This window comes from Lampetra fluviatilis, chromosome 38 (assembly GCF_964198595.1).
Source record: "Lampetra fluviatilis chromosome 38, kcLamFluv1.1, whole genome shotgun sequence".
Lineage (NCBI taxonomy): Eukaryota > Metazoa > Chordata > Hyperoartia > Petromyzontiformes > Petromyzontidae > Lampetra > Lampetra fluviatilis.
Genome location: NC_136312.1, coordinates 2699539 through 2719131, shown reverse-complemented (window position 1 = coordinate 2719131; position 19593 = coordinate 2699539). Strand labels below are relative to the sequence as shown.

At 51.1% G+C, this 19593-nt stretch overlaps 1 protein-coding gene across 7 annotated transcripts in view; it reads right to left on the bottom strand.

Annotated features, from left to right (window-relative positions):
• The window catches only part of LOC144945546 (contactin-2-like), a 355729-nt gene that overhangs the window by 28438 nt on the left and 307698 nt on the right, over positions 1 to 19593 (bottom strand). For 6 of the 7 annotated variants that reach the window (XM_078874004.1, XM_078874009.1, XM_078874005.1 and 3 more), the window contains exons 14-15: positions 12298 to 12473; positions 2215 to 2335 (exon numbers count right to left, since the gene is read on the bottom strand). In XM_078874004.1, the coding sequence (XP_078730130.1) occupies positions 2215 to 2335; positions 12298 to 12473 (297 nt within the window). The remainder of the gene's footprint in view (positions 1 to 2214; positions 2336 to 12297; positions 12474 to 19593) is intronic. The other variant, XM_078874008.1, reaches the window with a different exon arrangement.

Genomic DNA, 19593 nt, shown 5'->3' with positions numbered 1-19593 from the left:
TGCCACAATCCGTCTGGCTTCTGACACACGAGCCGATCTCCTCACTGCATCTCCGCAGCAGTCTTCCTCTTGGATGTGTTGTCCCATTTGGCTGCTATTCCATTGCAAGCCTCAACCGTAAGTCATAATCCACTCAAGCGTCATGCGCTGCACGCACACTAAAGCAGCTGGGATGAAACTCATGTAAGTTAAAGTTTCCGATAAAAAAAAACTGCACGGCTGACCTCGCAAAAAAACGAATGCAGTGGAGGGATTGGCATTGCTTATCCGTCCAGTTTCATAGGAAGCGGAGCCCTGGTCGAGTATTTGAGGTGAAACGGGAAGTGACTACGGACGGGCACAGCGACAGACGGAATGGACATCGTCGTGAGTGGCCGGATGACTCCGCCACGGCCACGCAGAAACCGCGTCACCGTTCTCACTTGCTCGTGACTCACTGTGCTGCAGGTTTGTGGTTGGCCCTCTAACACCGGCTGCTTGTGACTCACCGTGCTGCAGGTTTGTGGTTGGCCCTCTAACACCGGCTGGTTGTGACTCACCGTGCTGCAGGTTTGTGGTTGGCCCTCTAACACCGGCTGCTTGTGACTCACTGTGCTGCAGGTTTGTGGTTGGCCCTCTAACACCGGCTGCTTGTGACTCACCGTGCTGCAGGTTTGTGGTTGGCCCTCTAACACCGGCTGTTTGTGACTCACTGTGCTGCAGGTTTGTGGTTGGCCCTCTAACACCGGCTGGTTGTGACTCACCGTGCTGTGGGTTTGTGGTTGGCCCTCTAACACCGGCTGCTTGTGACTCACCGTGCTGCAGGTTTGTGGTTGGCCCTCTAACACCGGCTGCTTGTGACTCACTGTGCTGCAGGTTTGTGGTTGGCCCTCTAACACCGGCTGTTTGTGACTCACTGTGCTGCAGGTTTGTGGTTGGCCCTCTAACACCGGCTGGTTGTGACTCACCGTGCTGTGGGTTTGTGGTTGGCCTTCTAACACCGGCTGGTTGTGACTCACCGTGCTGTGGGTTTGTGGTTGGCCCTCTAACACCGGCTGCTTGTGACTCACTGTGCTGTGGGTTTGTGGTTGGCCCTCTAACACCAGCTGCTTGTGACTCACTGTGCTGTGGGTTTGTGGTTGGCTCTCTAACACCGGGCCACTCGGCATCAATGATGTTTAAACAAATCTGTCATTTTCCTCCAGTAGCACCCCGTCACTGTGCTATGGGTGTCGTGCCATGAGACAAAGTATCAGTTTGAACCTCTCACAGCAAAGCGAAATTTAATTCTCATACCTGGAATTTATCCAAAGTAGTGAAGAACTGACTTTTACGTGATGCTGTTTATTTTGTTCAATTATTGGGTGACTGGGCTGAGACCATCAACTCACTGCACTTGATAATGAAGATGTGGATACCTGCACAAGGGGACAATACAAGACTCTCCACTATGTGTGGATATGAACTCTACAGCACGGAGCGTGAAACTTCACACTGCTCCAAATGTAAATTTGAAGGCAGTGGGTGGGTGAGTGGGTGAGGGGGTGAGTGGGTGAGAGGTGAGTGAGCGGGTGAGTGAGTGGGTGAGGGGGTGAGTGAGCGGGTGAGGTGGTGAGTGAGTGGGTGAGTGAGTGGGTGAGTGAGCGGGTGAGGGGGTGAGTGAGCGGGTGAGGTGGTGAGTGAGTGGGTGAGTGAGTGGGTGAGTGAGTGGGTGAGGGGGTGAGTGAGCGGGTGAGGTGGTGAGTGAGTGGGTGAGTGAGTGGGTGAGTGAGCGGGTGAGGGGGTGAGCGAGCGGGTGAGTGAGTGGGTGGGTTGCTGAGGGGGTGAGTGAGTGAACGGGTCGGTGAGTCTGTTGTGACGTGCAGTGTGAAGGACGAACACAGCGTTTATGAGACCACGCAGTCTGGCAGATCAAGTGGCCCACATGGGAAGAGGAGGAGGAATCAATGAAGTGGGTGTATCTGCCATTCACCACCCCTCGGACGAAGCAATCGAATGTCTAAATCACTTACAAATGAACCTCGAACAGCTTCTTGACACTGGCCACCTGACAACCCAGCTTCATCACAGGCAGCTGCCCGGATTTGAAATCATGAGCAGAGCAATGGCAGCCCAGTGCTCTGACCTCTGGGCCGGACGGCCAACTCAGGCCGCCGATGAGACTCATCCCTCTGGGCGGCGCTTGCGTGCGTCGCGAGAGCTCGCAAAGCTCCGTGGCGGGTGCCGTGTGCTCACCCCGAACCACCACGTTGGCTTTGGCGGAAGCGGTATCCACCACGGTCTGGGCCAGGCAGGTGTATGTCCCTTCGTGCAGGAGCTGCACGTCCCTGATCACCAGGTCTCCCACCGTCTCCTTCTGTGCACGCAGCAGGGAGGACATTTACGTTACGAGCTGTCGCCGACGATAGAGGGGTCTCTTGGTAAAAGATAAAGGTGCGGCCCTGCAACTGCTTGTTTGTGACACTGTTGGCAGAACAGCCTCCATTAGAGGGAGCATTAGAATGCAGTGTGTGTGTGTTCTCCCCCTGTTCTGCGTGAGTTCCCTCTGGGTCCTCTGGTTTCCTTTCATAGCAAAAACACAAACAGCGTGACTGGTATTGGCCAAACCTCCCAAATCTTCAAAGAGAACCTGCACATTACTAATTGGGATCACGCACAGCAGCAACATCACCCCCTACTGCAAAACACTTGGCAGGACCCTCATTAAAAAAAAGGATTGAAAATAAGCGTCAGCATAGAATTGCAACATCCTGTCATAATATCCCTGTCGAGTCCCAATATACCTGAAGAGTTCCAATACACCTGTAGAGTCACAGAATACCTGGAGAGTCACAGTACACCTGTACGGCCGAACATCCAGAGAAATTGGCCGAGGAAGTGGGGGGTCACAGCCTCTGACCCACACAGTGCCGTGGACATTACTCCCGTCTTTACAAACTCGCGACACTCACGTTGAGTTTCTTTCCAATTGGTTGATGTAGTCCATCAAAACCCTATCCTGTATTCTGCCCCTTGAGCTCCTTACCACATTGTGCACATCACGTTATGTGCAATATTTGGAAATAAATACATTCCTCTACTTCCAAATTATCTTTAAGTCCGTAACCACACTACCTTCAACTTATTTTTTTTGAATAAATTACTGCAAAAAGTCTCACCTAAAGGCCCAGACTAGAGTGATGTCCGTGGGTATTATGAGAGAAAAAAAACGTCCTGCCTCAAAAATGTAAGAAAAATGTCAATCCCAAGCCACATTATAAAATAAACATCCTTTCCAGCTGATGAGAAATGTCATCAGCCGATGAAAATGTGCAGGCCGGGCCAAACATCACGTTAAGCTTAAATAGCAATTCTATTTAGATTTGAAGTTTTTGTGACTGCAGGGATCCATACTCTTTGGTTCTTTCGGTAAAGTCAGGTAGGTATCTCATGATATTGTATTTTTCCGAGACCAAGGTGCTCTGCAAACCTTCGGGCTACTATCAAAGGTTTGTTCATGAAGCCATCCAGATATATAAACATAGACAAGAATTAAACAGAGAAGATGGATACAAATTGAGCAATCATTGGAAGGATATTATTAAGCAGGTAAAACCTTAATTGCTTTATAGTTTGACTTCATATCCGCATCTCCATTTTCTTCAGCCTCCTACCCCCTAGCCCAGCACCGGAATTTTGTTACAATCTTGTTACAAGCAGCCCCCCTTTTGCCCACTTCAGCAATTGTTTCTTGCTGTGGTTGTCCCACCTGATGATGATTGCTTGTGTTGCACCCGAAACGCCGTGATTTAATTTATTTTATTTAATACCGAAGTGACTTTGCCGAAAGAGCCAAAGAGTAGCAATTCGATGCTTACGCTTATTTCAATAACTGTCGGGCACGTACTACTCGCGCTACTGCCGTAAGAACACCCTCCAACAGAGGGAGCTCCAGAGGGGCCACTGTAGAGAGGGCCCAGACGGCAACCCGCTGACGAACTGTGGTCTGTGATGGTGTGGGGACAGAGGCGGCAGGGGGGATTTAAGACAATTGCCTCATTGTTTCAACTGTAGACCCAACCAGTGTGCAAACCGCTGCAGAGCATCTTGAAGGAGGCTGGCTTCACAGAGGGTAGGCAGCCACAGTGCATTGCGAGCGTCGCCAAACGAGATACTTAAGCACACTTATCTGGCTTTCTAAAATATAAATATTGATGTGCTTTAATATTTATATTTCAAGTTAATCTGTTTAATGCCAGAGCAAAACTAAACCATTTACGGTTTGACACATTAGTCTACTTACTTTAAAATTACTTAGTGTTATATTTGCGTAGTCATCAAATATCGACTTTCATTGTATTAATGATAATGCGAATTTACAAACAAGGCACTAATTGATCAATTGTATTGCTTGTTCTACCAGAATACGTGCAACAGAAAGTAAAACTGTGTTCGCTGCAGGGGAAACGTATATGAATTGCTGGACTGCATTCATAATTTCCTGCTGAAAAATGCATTGATTTCAGAAATAATGAAGGAAGATAAATCAATGACATCAAGGCAGAGACCATCATATCAGACGGCTGTGGTTAAAACAACCCTCTGTGCAACTATTAATAATATATCTGAGAACAGCAGTAAAATATGTGCTATGAATGATTGATAACAGTTATGCCATTATTGATGTTCCAAGCACCATCTTCATATCTCAAACAAGTTACCAATTTAAGAATTGGTTGAATACATTTTCCTGTGAAACATAACTTTGATTCATTGATTTCAATCGTAAAATTGTAACAAAACCACGTATATTATAAAGGTGAAACATTTGACATTTTACACGATTACAGCCGAGTCCCTGCTAGGAATAAAAACCTGACTGCAACTCCCATTAAAAATCCGAGTTTCAACAATACAACTTCGTGACGTGTCGTTAATGTGAAGAATGCATGACACTGATGATGATATACAGCGGGTGGCAGCGTAGATGTGAATTGTCTACTTGTAAATACATGTACAGTGCATACTCTCATAATAAAGATTTGTTGGTGCTTCGTAAACACCTCGTCTCTGTGGTCCTATGTTACCATACGCTAATCACCCGGGCACCTTTCTGCATAGAGCTTGTATGTCCTCTCTCTGTTGTGCAAGCGTTTCTCTGCGCGTTCTGCAGTTTCATCCCATAGCCTTTCTAACTTGGGTTTCTTCTCATCTCTCTGATCGGATGTATCACGTCGTTATAAATGGAATCTCTTCCTTGAACAAACCTCTGCTTGATGGTGTTTCACAAGGGTACATTCCGGGCCCTCTTCTATTCACTACACATCTCCGTCCATTAGGCAAACTCAACTCCAGTTTTGGTACAAAACACCATTTCTATGCAGATGATACACACATTTACATCAGTTTCAGTCGATCTGATATAAACGCAACTTCCACCGCCTTACTGTCTGACCGCAGTTGCTGACTGGCTCGCGGAAAATTTTCTTCAAATGTATGAGGCTAAAACTGAAGTTCTCTTAGATGGAAAAAAAACACTTACCTCTAAGCATCGCCACTCCACTGTACGTCTGCTTGAATCCGATCTCCATGAGTCAAGAGGCACGGAATATTGGTTTCATTATTCACTCTAACCTCTACTTTTCTTCTCACATTTCCTTAACGTGCAAAACTGCTTATTTCCATCTCCGTAAAATTTCTCGTAACCGTAACTGTCTCCCCGATACGGCTGGAGCAACAATAATTAATGCATTTGTTACCTCCAGGCTAGACTACTGCGATGCTCTGTTATATGGTCTTTCCTTGTCTCTCATCCAACGTGTGCAATATGTGCAGAAAGCAGCTGCAAGCGTACTTGCTCATACCCTTAAGCGCCATCATATCACACCCATCTTACGATCACTCCACTGGCTACCTATTCAATCCAGAATAACTTTCAAGATTGCTCTTACTGTTTTTAAAAATCTTCATGGGCTAGCCTCTGCCTGTCTTTCCCCTCTCGTTTCAGTTTATTTCCCAACCTCGGGTTCTCCGCTCCACTTCACTCGAGGTTTGCTGTGCACCCCAAAAATTAAATCGATTGGTGGACGAGCGTTCACACGTGCAGCCAACAGAGTCTGGGACACTCTCCTGCTACACATCCGACAAATCAAATAAATTTACTTATTCAAATCTGAACTGATGGCCTATTTATTTGTACTGCCATACACGCTGCAAAAGAGGCATTTACATTATTGTCCAACTGGCTCTGAACTTTTAGGCCACTCCAGCACCCCTCCAGGAAAGGTTCTCCAAATTCCAGCGAAATGTTGGGATTGTAGTCTGGGGTATAGAGACCGAATGGATTTATTTATTTTACTTTGTTTTCTCTGCGATTATTTTTTCTTTTTAGTGCATTTTTCTCGTTATTTATGGATACTTTTTGAATATTTGCTAAGTAGTGGGGTTTACATTTTTTATGTTTTGTAAGGAACTGGATAATTGATGTGCAGCGTTGTGGTTTGCAATTGTATGAATGATGCGATGTAAAATTAAATTATTATTATCGCTAAACACACACACAATATAACTGGTGCTGGCCAAAACATATCCCGATACTGAAAATGTTCCCCGCAAATGTTTAACTTGGCAGGACCTTCTTGAAAGAGAATCTTGAGACTCAGCGAGGCATTCCTGGGTCAATACTGATGATGTCTCCCTCTAGGTAAGATAAATGTATCCCCCAGGTAACAAGGCTGTCCAGTTTGCATACTGCAGCCAGGAGAAGGCTGCATACGGTGCATATCCCGTCATTCTCTCATGGGAACCGCACCAGGTTCTCACCATAGCAAGCGGACCACACCTGGTTCTCACCATAGCAAGCGGACCACACCTGGTTCTCACCATAGCAACGGGAAACGGACCAGGTTATCACCATAGCAACGGGAAACGGACCAGGTTATCACCATAGCAACGGGGACTTTCCACCACCAGCTCACGGCTGCCAACAGAGATCAGTACCACCCCAGAGGGGTGCACACAGGGGGAGGATGGGGGGGGGGGGGGGTTGCGCCGTAGCACCTTTGCTGCTCGTTGCAGAGGTTTGCGGGTTGGACCCAGTGGCCTCTCTGGTTAATATCACGGGTGTACTGCACAAACTAAATACACTGTCCGCTTCACAGCGCACGTTACGTTAAGAGTGGGCCACGTGTGCCGGCGTCGCGGTTCTAATTTAATAAATAAATACAAAGATATAAAATAACCACGACCATGCACAACAAGTGAAGTAATGCATCTCCAGGGGATCTCGTGCGATTAAATAAAAGACGGGGGCTGATTGATGGAACGAATAATGCTGTGGTCGGCTGCGTGTCGCCTCCAGGTTGTTTAGCATGCGCAGACAGGAAGCGTGGCAAAGACATCCGACTGCACTCTTCGCACGGATAAAATTTACATCTTCCAAAAAAGCATTTTCACCGAGCAACGAATCAAGCGGTTTGCGTGGACGAAGGATCGCGATGAGTGCGTAAATTCAGCCGCAGCGTTTAATTACACGGCTGAGCGTGCAGGGGCACGCTCACTCGGGGTAGTCGGGATAGTTGGTGCGCTACGATCATCTCCTCCTCCTCCTCGGCGAAGCGGAGAGCCCCGATTCACGCCTCGCGCCGGGCTACTCTGCGCTTACCCCACCACGAGCCCAGAGCAGAAATCTCACTCGTCGGTGCCACCCAAGTTGGTTTAACATTGGTGGCTCCTATTTCCATCATGTGGCCAATAAACAGCGATCTATGTAACAATTATTTCAAATGGTTAAAAACTCATTGACCCTTCCATAATATAGTTTGTTTGGGTTAGATCGTGTAAATACAAAAGTGTCGTTAGACCCGCTACCACCTGACACAGCCAACTAGTAAGGTTTGTCACGTAAACAGAACGTGCCAATTCGTTACTAGTACAGCACACCAGTGTGTTTGAGAGCAAATCCCCCAAAACGATATTATGGATGATATTGGTCGCGAAAGCCTACGCGTTAAACTAATTGACCCTTATTCGCCATGTAAATAGATGGGTATGATTTGGTCCCTTAGGTGATACCGATTTCCACTCTGGCCTATGGCCTAACCATGAGACCGGCGTTTTTGGAGGTGGCCGGATGGCTCCGGGGAGAGAGCACTGAGGCAGAAACGCCGAGATCCACGTGGGGTCCACGTGGGGTCTGCCTGGTCAGGCCGCACGATGAGCAGTCTTCGACTGCTGGAGGTGAAGAAAGGAATCTCACCTAATCTCCAATCTCATTGACTGCCTGGTGTTTTCTTTTATTTCTGAATATGCCTGCCGCAGCCGTGCGTCGCAATAGCTTCAGAGAAGATATTCTCAACCAGAGGCGTGACCAAGAAAATTACTTTCAGAATACGAGCGGCTGCTGGATTCTAAAGTGTAGTGGGTTGATGCTGTCAGCGCAGTAACCAATGACTGCACAACAAAACCATTACAATACTCTACAATTTGGGTGGTCACTTAATTTTCTTATTTCAGTTCTGAGAAATAACACTTTCAATGACGTGTGATGAACAATCTTTGCAGGGCAACAATAGGCACGCCGCAAGTGTGCATACAAATCAAGCGACTTGAGAAGTTGTTCTGTGATGGTATTTTCTGCAGCCGTTCGATAACACAGGGTGATGCACCGCTTGCAACAACGTTCTGAACGGGCATTCGTCTGCCCCATGTACGTACGTTGAACTCCTTGAGCCCTGTACGTAGCTGACTGTGCTATTCGGAGGTTCGGGGAAAGGACAACACACCATGACACTGGTAGTACAATTGGTAAACAAGTACAATAACTTGCATTTTCGTTTTATGCTGCCTGAAAACTTACGGAAGCACACAAAGGTAATTGTGCCGTGTGTGTGTCACTTTATAGACTAACAAGGAAAGTGCTGTGATGAAGTACCGACTGTGGTCAACTCAGCAGGCAGGAGGGTGGTGTGGCGGCCAGCATCCCAAGCGCTTCTGCAGTGGCGGTGTTTAGACACCACTAAAGGAACTCGTTTAAGATTGAATCGACCAAGAGAGGCCCACAATATTTTAAGAGACCCTTTGCCACGATTGCCTGTTAGCCACACACATCAAGACAAAGATCTTCCTCATAGCCTAAAGAGACTGCTAGGGCAAGTGCAGTTAACGAGTAGCACCTATGAAGGCCCACGTGGCATACGAAGGGGTGGGTGGCCACCACCATGTCCGGCCGCCTTGGTCTTCCTTGTGGTGATGTTTACACATCGCACAGGGTAATCATTTGAGGTTGAGTCAACCTAGGGGAAATGCAGGACTAGTTCAGACAATCATCGATGGTGTTGGCCGTGAGCGGGAATTTAACTTGTGTCGCCAAGATTGGTAGCTCAGTGCACACGCATAAAAAGGAATGTAGAAACACACACGTGTGACACACACGTGTGACACACACGTGTAACACACACGTGTGTGACACACACGTGTGACACACACGTGTAACACACACGTGTAACACACACGTTTAACACACACGTGTGACACACACGTGTGACACACACGTGTACAATCGTGCACAATCGTGCTCAGGCTGTGCCACCTCATACATGGTAGGAGGCTGAGTATCATAGTTCAGACCGAATAAAATTGTGAATCAGGTTTGTTGCACGTGGCGACTTCTGTGTTATTCCTTCCCTTCATGCAGAGCCAAATGTAGTGTGTCTGGCTGCCAGCCTATATTTACACCCATTCCATCGAGAGTAAATCTAACATTCCGCACCACATGAATGCCCGTGCACCATCCAAGCTGCAGATAAATGGGGAAGCTTTTAGCATTGGCTTCATCTGATGGTCACATCATGCTCCAGTGACCAATCTTCATGATCATCAGCAGCCATGGTCAATCCACTGCTGGAGGAAGACCCCCCACCCAATAAGCTGCCATCTTTCCCTCTCTTGCGATGTAATAATAATCCACCCAGCATCTGCACACGAGTGCATTTTGTTGCTCCATCTCCACGGCTGGAATGGTGATGGCATTGGGAGGGGGGTAGGGGAGTGTGGCTGCCTTGGCCTACAAGGCAAATTCTATCAGCGCTAGTTCTTGTCATCAAATTTTGGGCGAACCTTTGACTGAAATGTCGAGTTTATACAGGGGTAGTCTCAAACAGCGACACGACTTCATATTCACGCATCTCACTCACACTGCATCATCTCTACCAGAGTTATCGTGACCGCTCTCCCATCATCGACGGACAAAGCGGAAGGCATTCAAAGTCTCAAACTTAGTTGCAAAGCGTTTAAAAGCTTCCACTGACTTAAGTCATTATCAGTAATGTATTCTATGCACAAACACGCTAACAGAGACTGGGACACACACACAGAGGAGAGAAAGGGAAGCTAACACAAACAGCGTAACCGCACGTCTGCTCGTGAGATAAGCAGCGGCAGCAGCTGTGAGAGCAGAGGGAGCGCCCAGAATGCAAAGGGGTGCGGCAGGGTGCGGTACACTCCCTCGGCCGCCGCTCCTCTTATCAGCGGCACCGCAGCCCAGACGCCGTGCGCGTTCAGAGCGACGCTGCGGCAACGCGGCGGCTTTACGCAGAGATGCACGGAGCCACCTCGCCATGAGCTTTTAGACACCCAGAAGCGTTTGATTTCCCTTCCCACCACCAACAGTGGTCGACACGGTAAGTGGAAACAATTAAGAGCCGCCGAAAAATTCGACTTATCAAGCATTACACCTGTCCTCCGGGTCCCTGCGCTGGGCTGCTATTCACCTGTGCGTCAACTACAAAGCCGCTCGTTGCTCGTGTGATCTCGCTCCCGTCTACTCTTTCTTCCCCGTATCCTTCGCGCTTGCTCCCTTTACTCCGAGACCCGTGGTTGGATCGAGATGGAACGGATTGGCACCGTGAAAATTCAACGAGGTGAAATGATTTAGCGTGGCGATATTACTCACGAACCAATCCTTTTAAGCTGGAGCAGTTCCTGTAGAATCTACGGCGGCGTCAATCTATGCATCCCGTAGTGTCACGAACATGCAACTTTCTGTTTGTATATTTGGCGAGCTCTCTGGGTGCAGTGGTGCTAAAGTGATTATCGTCATCAGCCATAGTTAATCCACTGCTGGATGAAGGCCTCTCAAAGCCACTGTCGCCTCTCAGGATCCTGCGATGCAATAATCCACCTGGCATCTGTCAGATGTCTGTCATTGCTCCATCTCCTCTGCGGAAGAGACCTCGGGCGTTCTCACTTTGACATCATCCTTGAGCATCGGTAGTCATCCTTCTGAGCGGTGTCCTGCTAAGGTCCACGTGTGTCTGGAACAGTTATGTCGAGGTTGGTAACCTCCATACATTCTCTAATCCACACGATGCACCTTCGGTCTCTAAACAAAACTCCATGCTTCATATCAAGACTTTCCTCTTCGTTTAATGTCCATGCTTCTGATCCGTAATGTCGTAGCACGGAGTAAACGTTGATTGAAAATGTCTCGTCGGCCTCGTACGCCGAATCGTTTCGACTGCGGAGCACTTTCACTATGCGCCCTGGGTGCATGCCCCCTGCTGTGTTTTACAGTTGTATCCCTCTGAGAGACGTCTCAACTTTGCAAATCTGTTCATCAAGTTCTTAAAACATTTCCTGTCGTTCAATCCCACTGGATGTTGTAATGACCACAACATCAACGCATTTGAGATGGTTAATGTTTTACTCATTTGCTCGTCGAAACCAATTTTCAAAACTTATGTTCTAAATTCTGCAGTGTGCAATCGTATATTGGACTCCCCTCCCTCTTAATCGGTTTTCTTCATGTCGTCTCCACGTGGCTCTTCCAGTTTTGTTTATGGTTTTCATGATTTGAAAATATTTTCATCCAGACCTCGGTCGGTGTGATAACTTGCATAATCACATAAATTTTGACTAAGTCGAATGCTTTTGAATTGTCTGTAACGTATACAACTGACTGCGAATCAAATTCATTGGCTTCAGATTGTGAGTTGAGCTCTCTACTACAGCACCTCCCATGATGACGTAATAAAGCCTTTATCCTGTGACATTTGGAGGCTGTTTTGGCACTTACCCTAATTTCAGGAGACCATATTTCAGCCGTAAGTGAAGGAGGCCAGGTTAATTATTAACAACGTTCTAATAATTTGGATTCCTATGGAAACGTGGGTCCCATCATGCTGGGGAGTGTGGTTGGAGCCCCTGTTTGTGGCATCTCATGCCCAGCCAGGTATCGAACTTCCCACACTTTTACTTCCCATGCTAGTGGCCATGGGGTTTGGTGTTGATGCGTGAATCGTGGGCATGGGGCTCGGTGGTGATGCACGGATCCCAGCTCACCCCACGCACGCGCGAGTAGTGCGGGTTCTTGTCGTCCGTGTCGATGGACCGGTCGTGCAGCTTCCACTCGAAGGCCACGTCCAGCGACGGGTCGGGGATGGCCCGGCACTGCAGGGTGACCTGGCCGCCCACCGTCACGGACGCCCCGCTCGGTGCCAGCGTGATGCTCGTTCGGTCTGTGTGCGTGCGCGTGTGCGTGTGCGCAAAGACAGCAGGGAGCGGTAGTGTAGTGGTTAGTGCACTGCACTATCGAACCAGCAACCCAAGCTCCCGCTCAAAGGCAATACCAGTGATGATTATCCTGTCTGGTCCTAGGCATCCTCTAGGTCGACTCAGCCTCAAATAAGTAGCTGGCACGATGTGTAAACATCGCCACCGGCGAGACAAAGATGGCCAGGCATGGTGCTGCCCACCCACCCCCTTGCACGCCGTGCCGGCCTTCATAGGTGCTAGTCTGTTCAGGCGATACGCGGATCTTTGTCTTTGTGCGCACACCACCAGAATGTGATTGGCTGGGCAGATATGGGGCAATATTAGTAATTACTTCACTATTTTACAAGTCTAAAACCTAGCTGGGGGTCGACTGATTCTCTTCCTGTAATAATTAACTATTTAATAATTGATAGTCGCTTGTCAATCCCGCTCTGAATGAAGCCTCCCCATGCTCTTGCCAGTCATCGGGTTGGTTGATCGGAATCTCTTGGAGGCTTAATCATAGCCCTCTCCCTCCGTCAGCCCCGCCCACTCCCACATCACCACGCCCACTCCCTCACTAGCCCCGCCCACTCCCACATCACCACGCCCACTCCCTCACGAGCCCCGCCCACTCCCTCACTAGACCCGCCCACTCCCTCACTAGCCCCGCCCACTCCCTCACTAGCCCCGCACACTCCCTCACTAGCCCCGCACACTCCCACATCACCACGCCCACTCCCTCACTAGCCCCGCCCACTCCCTCACGAGCCCCGCCCACTCCCTCACGAGCCCTGCCACACAGCGAGTGGTCTCCTTGCTCTCTCGGACACTGGCCCCTGTGTTCAACACAGACGTTTGAGTTTGGCTGGAAGAACCCAGCTCAAGCTGGAGTCAGCAACGGAGAATAAAAAATGACAGCGCACGTTACACAGGCAGATCAACATAAACAACCACGTGCCAAAAAGGTAACGGAATAATGTGCAGAGAGAAAAAAACCCAGCAAATGTTCAATATTATACACAGAAAACATAAATTACACTTGCCAGTTCACAGCCGTCAAATCACAGTTGCAAATCTGGCTGCCGTTGACATCGTGTGAGTTTAAGAGCGTCTCTTGATGATGAATTCAGCAGAATGAAAGAGAAGGACACAAGATTCCACACAGTGGGGCAGGAACATCGAAGCCTTCGGTACTAAGTCCGATCATTGATCTAGGGACGTCAACAGCGGCGTTCTTACCGTACACTACAAAGGATCACACGTCTCGAGATTCTGGCATGCATCCATGTAAGTCGGGCTGCATTTCATGGGCTGTCGGATATGGGCTTCAAGCTTCGTCGATCAGAAATTAGAATCCAAAGTGACAGCCGCAACACTGTCGCCCGTTAGTGGCGTCCCAGCCACACTCGAGAGGCGGGGAGTGCTGCACGGTAGCATACAAGTGTAATGCGGGCGTAAGCGACCTTCCGGATGTGACGTCACGGGGGGTGGAGTCATGTGACGTGGGGGGAAGGTTCGGGTCCTTAAGCGGGTAAACCGGAAGGGGAAGGCAGTCGGGGTGTGAGCGGAAAAGAGTGAGGCCACGCGGGCGAGTGTGGAGAGGGGGGGCGCCGACGGCCATCGGGAGCCAACCCCGAAGATAAGAGGAAGCTGCGGAGTGGTGTGCAGCTGCAGAGGAGACAGCCAGAAGGGCTGCGAGTTAGAGGCAGCGGTGTGGCTGCCAGGAGGAGCTGCGGAGAGAGAGAGAGGGCTGCATGTTAGAGGCAGCGGTGTGGCTGCCAGGAGGAGCTGCGGAGAGAGAGAGAGACAGCAAGAGGCTGTCAGAGCTGCGGAGGGAGAGGAGTTGCAGCGAGTACAGCCAAAGGGGGCTGTGTGAGAGAAACAGCAGCGGAGCTGCTGTTGTGGATCGGGCCGACATTGGAGTCAGCACCGTGGAGAAGCTACAGAGTAAAGACAGCCGTGTGGGTGTACAGCACGAACCGAATAAAGGACACTGAGCCAGACATCGTGGTCCAGTCGTTTATTACACTGGTGTCGGAAGTGCAACGGCATGTCGAAACAAGTGAGGAAGAAAGTTAATCCGGCGCCTGCATCGGCTTCTTCGTCCGACGACGACGAACTCCCTCCAACCACGGATCCTGTTGGGGTGGTGGAGGAGAGCCCGGCTGAGGCGACCACGGGAACGGGAGTGGAGGATGTTGGCGCGGTGGCGGGTCCGTCGACATCATCAGACGCGGATCAACGATGGCAAGCGATGGCGGTACAACTGGAGGCACTTAAGGACGTCCTGGCGCATCTATGCCATCTCGTCGCGCCAGGGACGATGGATGATGCAAGTGGTGCTCCGCGGGCCGCCACGTTGCCTGTCCTGCCGCCGCCATTGGCTACGCGGCAAGAGGCCGCCATTTTGCGCGCTCCGTGGCGCCAAACCGCCATCTTGGCCACGCCGCGGGCCGACGCCATTTTGAATTTGCCATCACAACCACCACCATTGGAAGACGGCGGGAAGAGGAGTCGGAGTCGCCACCTTACAACGGTTAAAGAATTTTCCGTCGGTGGGGACTGGAGCGCGTTCGCCTGCCGCTTCTTGGCGGCGGTACGCACAGCAAGATGGACCGATGCGGAGGCTTTGGAGGTGTTGCCGACTCTCCTGGACGACGAATCTGTCCGATTCTTCCGTTCCATAACGACCGATAAGAAGGCAACTTTATGTGGTGTTTTTCAAGAAATGGCCGATGCTTATGAGCCACCAGATGATGCGCATCGGCGATTCGCTCAACGACAACGAGCACCAGAGGAGTCGCCCGTGGCGTTCAGGGGTGCGGTGCTGGAGCTGGCCATGGCAGCTTATCCTGAGACGCCACAGGACCTGCTCGAGCCTCTCATATTAGGGAAAATGTTGGAGCTGTCTCGGGATCTAGGGATCCCCATGCCTGTGTGTGGGCATGAGAAGCTAACTTCCCGGACGGCTGCTAAGTGTCTCGATGCGCAATTCAACCTCCGTCGCTGGAAACAAGTGACGGCGTGGACGGGGGGGCCCGTCAAAGAAGGGGATGCGCTGGGGTGGAACCCTGCGCAGGCTGTCTATGTTCCGGATGACCGGGGCCCTCAACAACTGACGGCCGCCTCCGCTCCATGGACGGGACGCGGCGGGCCGAGACCGCGCGCGGCGCTACCAGAACGGGGCCGTCAGGAGGCGAGGCCTGCGCTTCGGCGCAACGAGGCCGAATGTTTCCGCTGCGGGCGTAGGGGCCACTACGCCAGAGACTGCTGGGCCCGCTTCCCGGCTCCGCCGCAGCAGGAGGCCTCGGCACCGGTCAAGTCGGCTAAAGATCCTCCGAAACAGGCATGTCGGCACGCACCAGACACTCGGCAAGGCTTTACACCTCACCCATCACCGTCGTTGCGCCATCCTAACGTTGTGGTTAAAGCATGCCCTTCGACGGGGCCTTGTCGCTCGGTCACGCAATGGCGCAAGTTGGCACGGAGAGTCGTCGCGGCCGCTACGGGCTCGTCCACTGTACCGGGGTCTATACAAGGGGTGGACGTACGCATTTTGGTCGACTCCGGCGCGTCTGCGACTATTATTTCGGATGTCATTTTTCATCTGTTGGGCATCCCGCCGGGGGCTGTGCGTCCGGTTTATGGGTCGTGCGTCGCTGCCAACGGGGGTAGCATGGGTATCGTGGGTCAGGTGGATGCTAAGATATCTATTGGGGATGTGTCGGCCTCGGGTGTTGTGTTGATATCGAGATCTTTGGCGGTTCCTTGTTTGTTAGGCACCGATTTTTTGGCTAAGATGCCCATTTTGATCAAAATCAATGAGAATTGTATTGAACTGCCGGGGGGCCGTCAAATCTCGTTTCTGCCGTCGCCCTGGGGGCGACCTGCTTCGGCCGTACAAGTGCAGGCGCTGTCCGTCGCATCTGTGGACATCCCACCTGGTACACAGATGCTTATACCCTTGCGGTATCGGAAGCCCCTGCCTGATCGGCTAGGAGCAGTAGGGGTCTTGTTGTCACCGTCCGCCGCGATAACAACCGGGTTGGCGTTAGTGGGGGCACAGACCATCGTCCGGCCGGATCAATTACCGGTTTTACAGGTGCTTAATGCGGGGGGAGAAAACGTCCGTGTCCCGGCCGGTACGGTTGTGGCACATGCCACTACGGCGTTTGCGACCCATGATTGTCCACATAGCCGGGGAGTTGTTGCTGGGGTTTCCGAGCCAAGGACTTCGGATGATCGTTGGGTTGCTCATTTATGTGACGAAAATTCTTCCCTGTCCATGGAGCAACGTGGTGAGCTGCGTAAATTGTTGTTGACATATTCCGATGTGTTCAGCTCCGATGATTTGGATTTGGGCCGCACTTCGTTGCTTTACCATCACATTGAGACGGGCGATGCTGCCCCTATTCGATTAAATTCGCATCGGATGAGTCCTGCGGAGCGAGAACACGTACGGGGGGCAGTGGAAGACATGTTGGCTGCGGACATTATATCGCCATCTAACAGCCCATGGGGCGCTCCAGTCGTCTTGGTTAAGAAGAAGGATGGCAAATTGCGATTTTGTGTTGATTTCAGAAAATTGAATAAGATATCGGTGGCAGATGCGTACCCCCTGCCGCGTATGGATGACTCCCTCGACGCATTGTCGGGGGCTAAGTTCTTTTCCACACTGGACCTCTCTTCGGGATTTTGGCAGCTTCCCCTTGACGAGTCCTCACGGGAGAAAACCGCATTCCGTACGCCGCAGGGGTTATTTCAATTCAACTGTCTCCCGATGGGATTGAATGCGGCCCCTGCTACATTTCAAAGATTGATGGAGCTCGTTTTGACGGGGTTGCAGTGGGAGACATGTCTTATATATTTGGACGATATCATTGTCTTCAGCCGCACATTCGATGAACATTTGACGCGGCTGGAGACAGTGTTCACGAGGATGCGTTCTGCCAAATTGAAATTCAAACCAAAGAAATGTCACCTACTGCAACGGTCCGTCCGCTATTTGGGGCACATTGTGAGCGCTGAGGGAGTGTCCACGGATCCGGAAAAGACGGCGTGCGTCCGGGATTGGCCGACTCCGGCCACCGTGGGGGATGTTCGGCGGTTTTTGGGATTTGCCTCGTATTACCGAAGATTTGTGCCGGGTTTTGCGACGATTGCGAGGCCTTTGCATCTCCTTACGGGTAAAGGACGGAAGTTTGTTTGGGGACAGCCGGAGGAGGCGGCCTTTCGGAGTCTGCGTGATCTATTGGCCACGGCCCCAACATTGGATTATCCCGATTTCGATCACCCATTCATTCTTGATACGGACGCGAGTGACACAGGTATTGGGGCGGTGTTATCACAGTCTAAAGGGGGTGTAGAGCGTGTCGTGGCGTATGGTAGCCGAGTCTTGTCTCCTGCGGAAACCCGCTACTGTGTCACTCGCAGAGAACTATTGGCGGTTGTTTTTTTCCTACGGCAATTTCGACCATACCTCTACGGTCGTTCTTTTATTGTGCGTACGGATCATGCGGCCTTGCAATATGCCCTTAAAATTGACCAGCCATCCGGACAGTTGGCACGTTGGTTGGACACGCTACAGGAATTTTCCTTCCAAATTCAACATCGGAAGGGAGTGCGCCATGCGAACGCTGACGCACTTTCCAGATTACCGCGGCGCGCCCCTTGTAAATGTGAGTCGGGGACGCATAGGTGTTCGCCGATTCCAAACCCCCCTCAGCCGCTTACGTTGGCCGTCGAGAAGTCGGACACTCCGACGGAACCGGGACCGGCTGACGGGGTTTTGAATCTGCCGCGGTCTGTCTGGATCCGGGAACAGATGATGGATGAGTCATTGGTGTCCTTGCGGAAGCGGTCTGCTAAGGACAATGGGAGTCCGAGTACGGCTGTGGGGCCGCAAACCGCTCTCCGAGATGGTCTGCTTATGTGGCGGGAGGGGTTCCAGGAACGTTGGCGCCTGGTGGTACCAACGTCCTTGCGATTCGAGTTGATTAGAACCCTCCATTGTGACACTCTCTTACATTTAGGGGTGCAGAAGACCTTGTTGACGTTGCAACGTCATTATTTTTGGCACGGCATGGCGACAGATGTCGTAGGGCACGTGCGCGCGTGCCCTGCGTGTGCACGACGTAAGCCGCCGAAACATCCTTACGTGCCGCCTCTCCAGTCGATTCAGGTGTCTCGAGTCAATGAATTGGTGGCACTGGACATATTGGGACCTTTTCCACCATCGGCGAGGGGTAATAAATATTTGCTGGTAGGGGTTGAGTACCTCTCCCGTTGGCCGATGGCCTGGCCGTTGCCCGATCAGTCGGCCGCGGCCATTACCGACGCCTTTTTGTTTGGGTATATTATGGATAAGGGGGCGCCTGAGAGACTCCTCACGGACCAGGGCAGGAATTTCTCTTCTAAATTATTGGCGGAAGTGTGCGCGGGCCTTGGGACTAAGAAAGTACGGACATCCCCATACCATCCGCAGACGGATGGTATGGTTGAACGGCTGAACAGGACATTGTCTGCCATGCTTTGCCATACCGTGAGTGAACAACAATCAGATTGGGATCTGCACATCCCCGGGGTGCTTTCGGCGTACAGGATGACGCCTCATGCGGCTACAGGATATTCGCCGTTTTACCTTATGTATGGTCGGGAAAACGTGCCGCCGGTGGATGTGCAATTGGGAACTGGGGTGAAGGGACCTCGTAAACCACTTCCTGAATACATTCAGGACACGGTTCGCCGAGTCACGGAGGCGCGGGAGAATGCCCGCGTGGCTACGGCCAAAGCCCAGGCCCGGAACGAGCGATATGCGCGACGGTCTGAGGGGGAGTGCCCTTGGAAGGTTGGGGACCTAGCCTGGCTTCATTGTCCACAGGTACGTCCGGGGACCTCGCCGAAATTGCACAAACCCTGGCATGGTCCCGTACGCCTCATTGCGGTTCCCAACCCACAGTCAGCACGCGTCCAGATTGGGTCTCGTCGCTGGGTTGTGCATACGTCGCGCTTGAAACCATATGTTGCTCCCTTACATGATGCGTCATCCCCCAATGTTGCCTTGCCGGGGTCTGTTGCTGCTGACTCTCCCCTGCCTGCGTC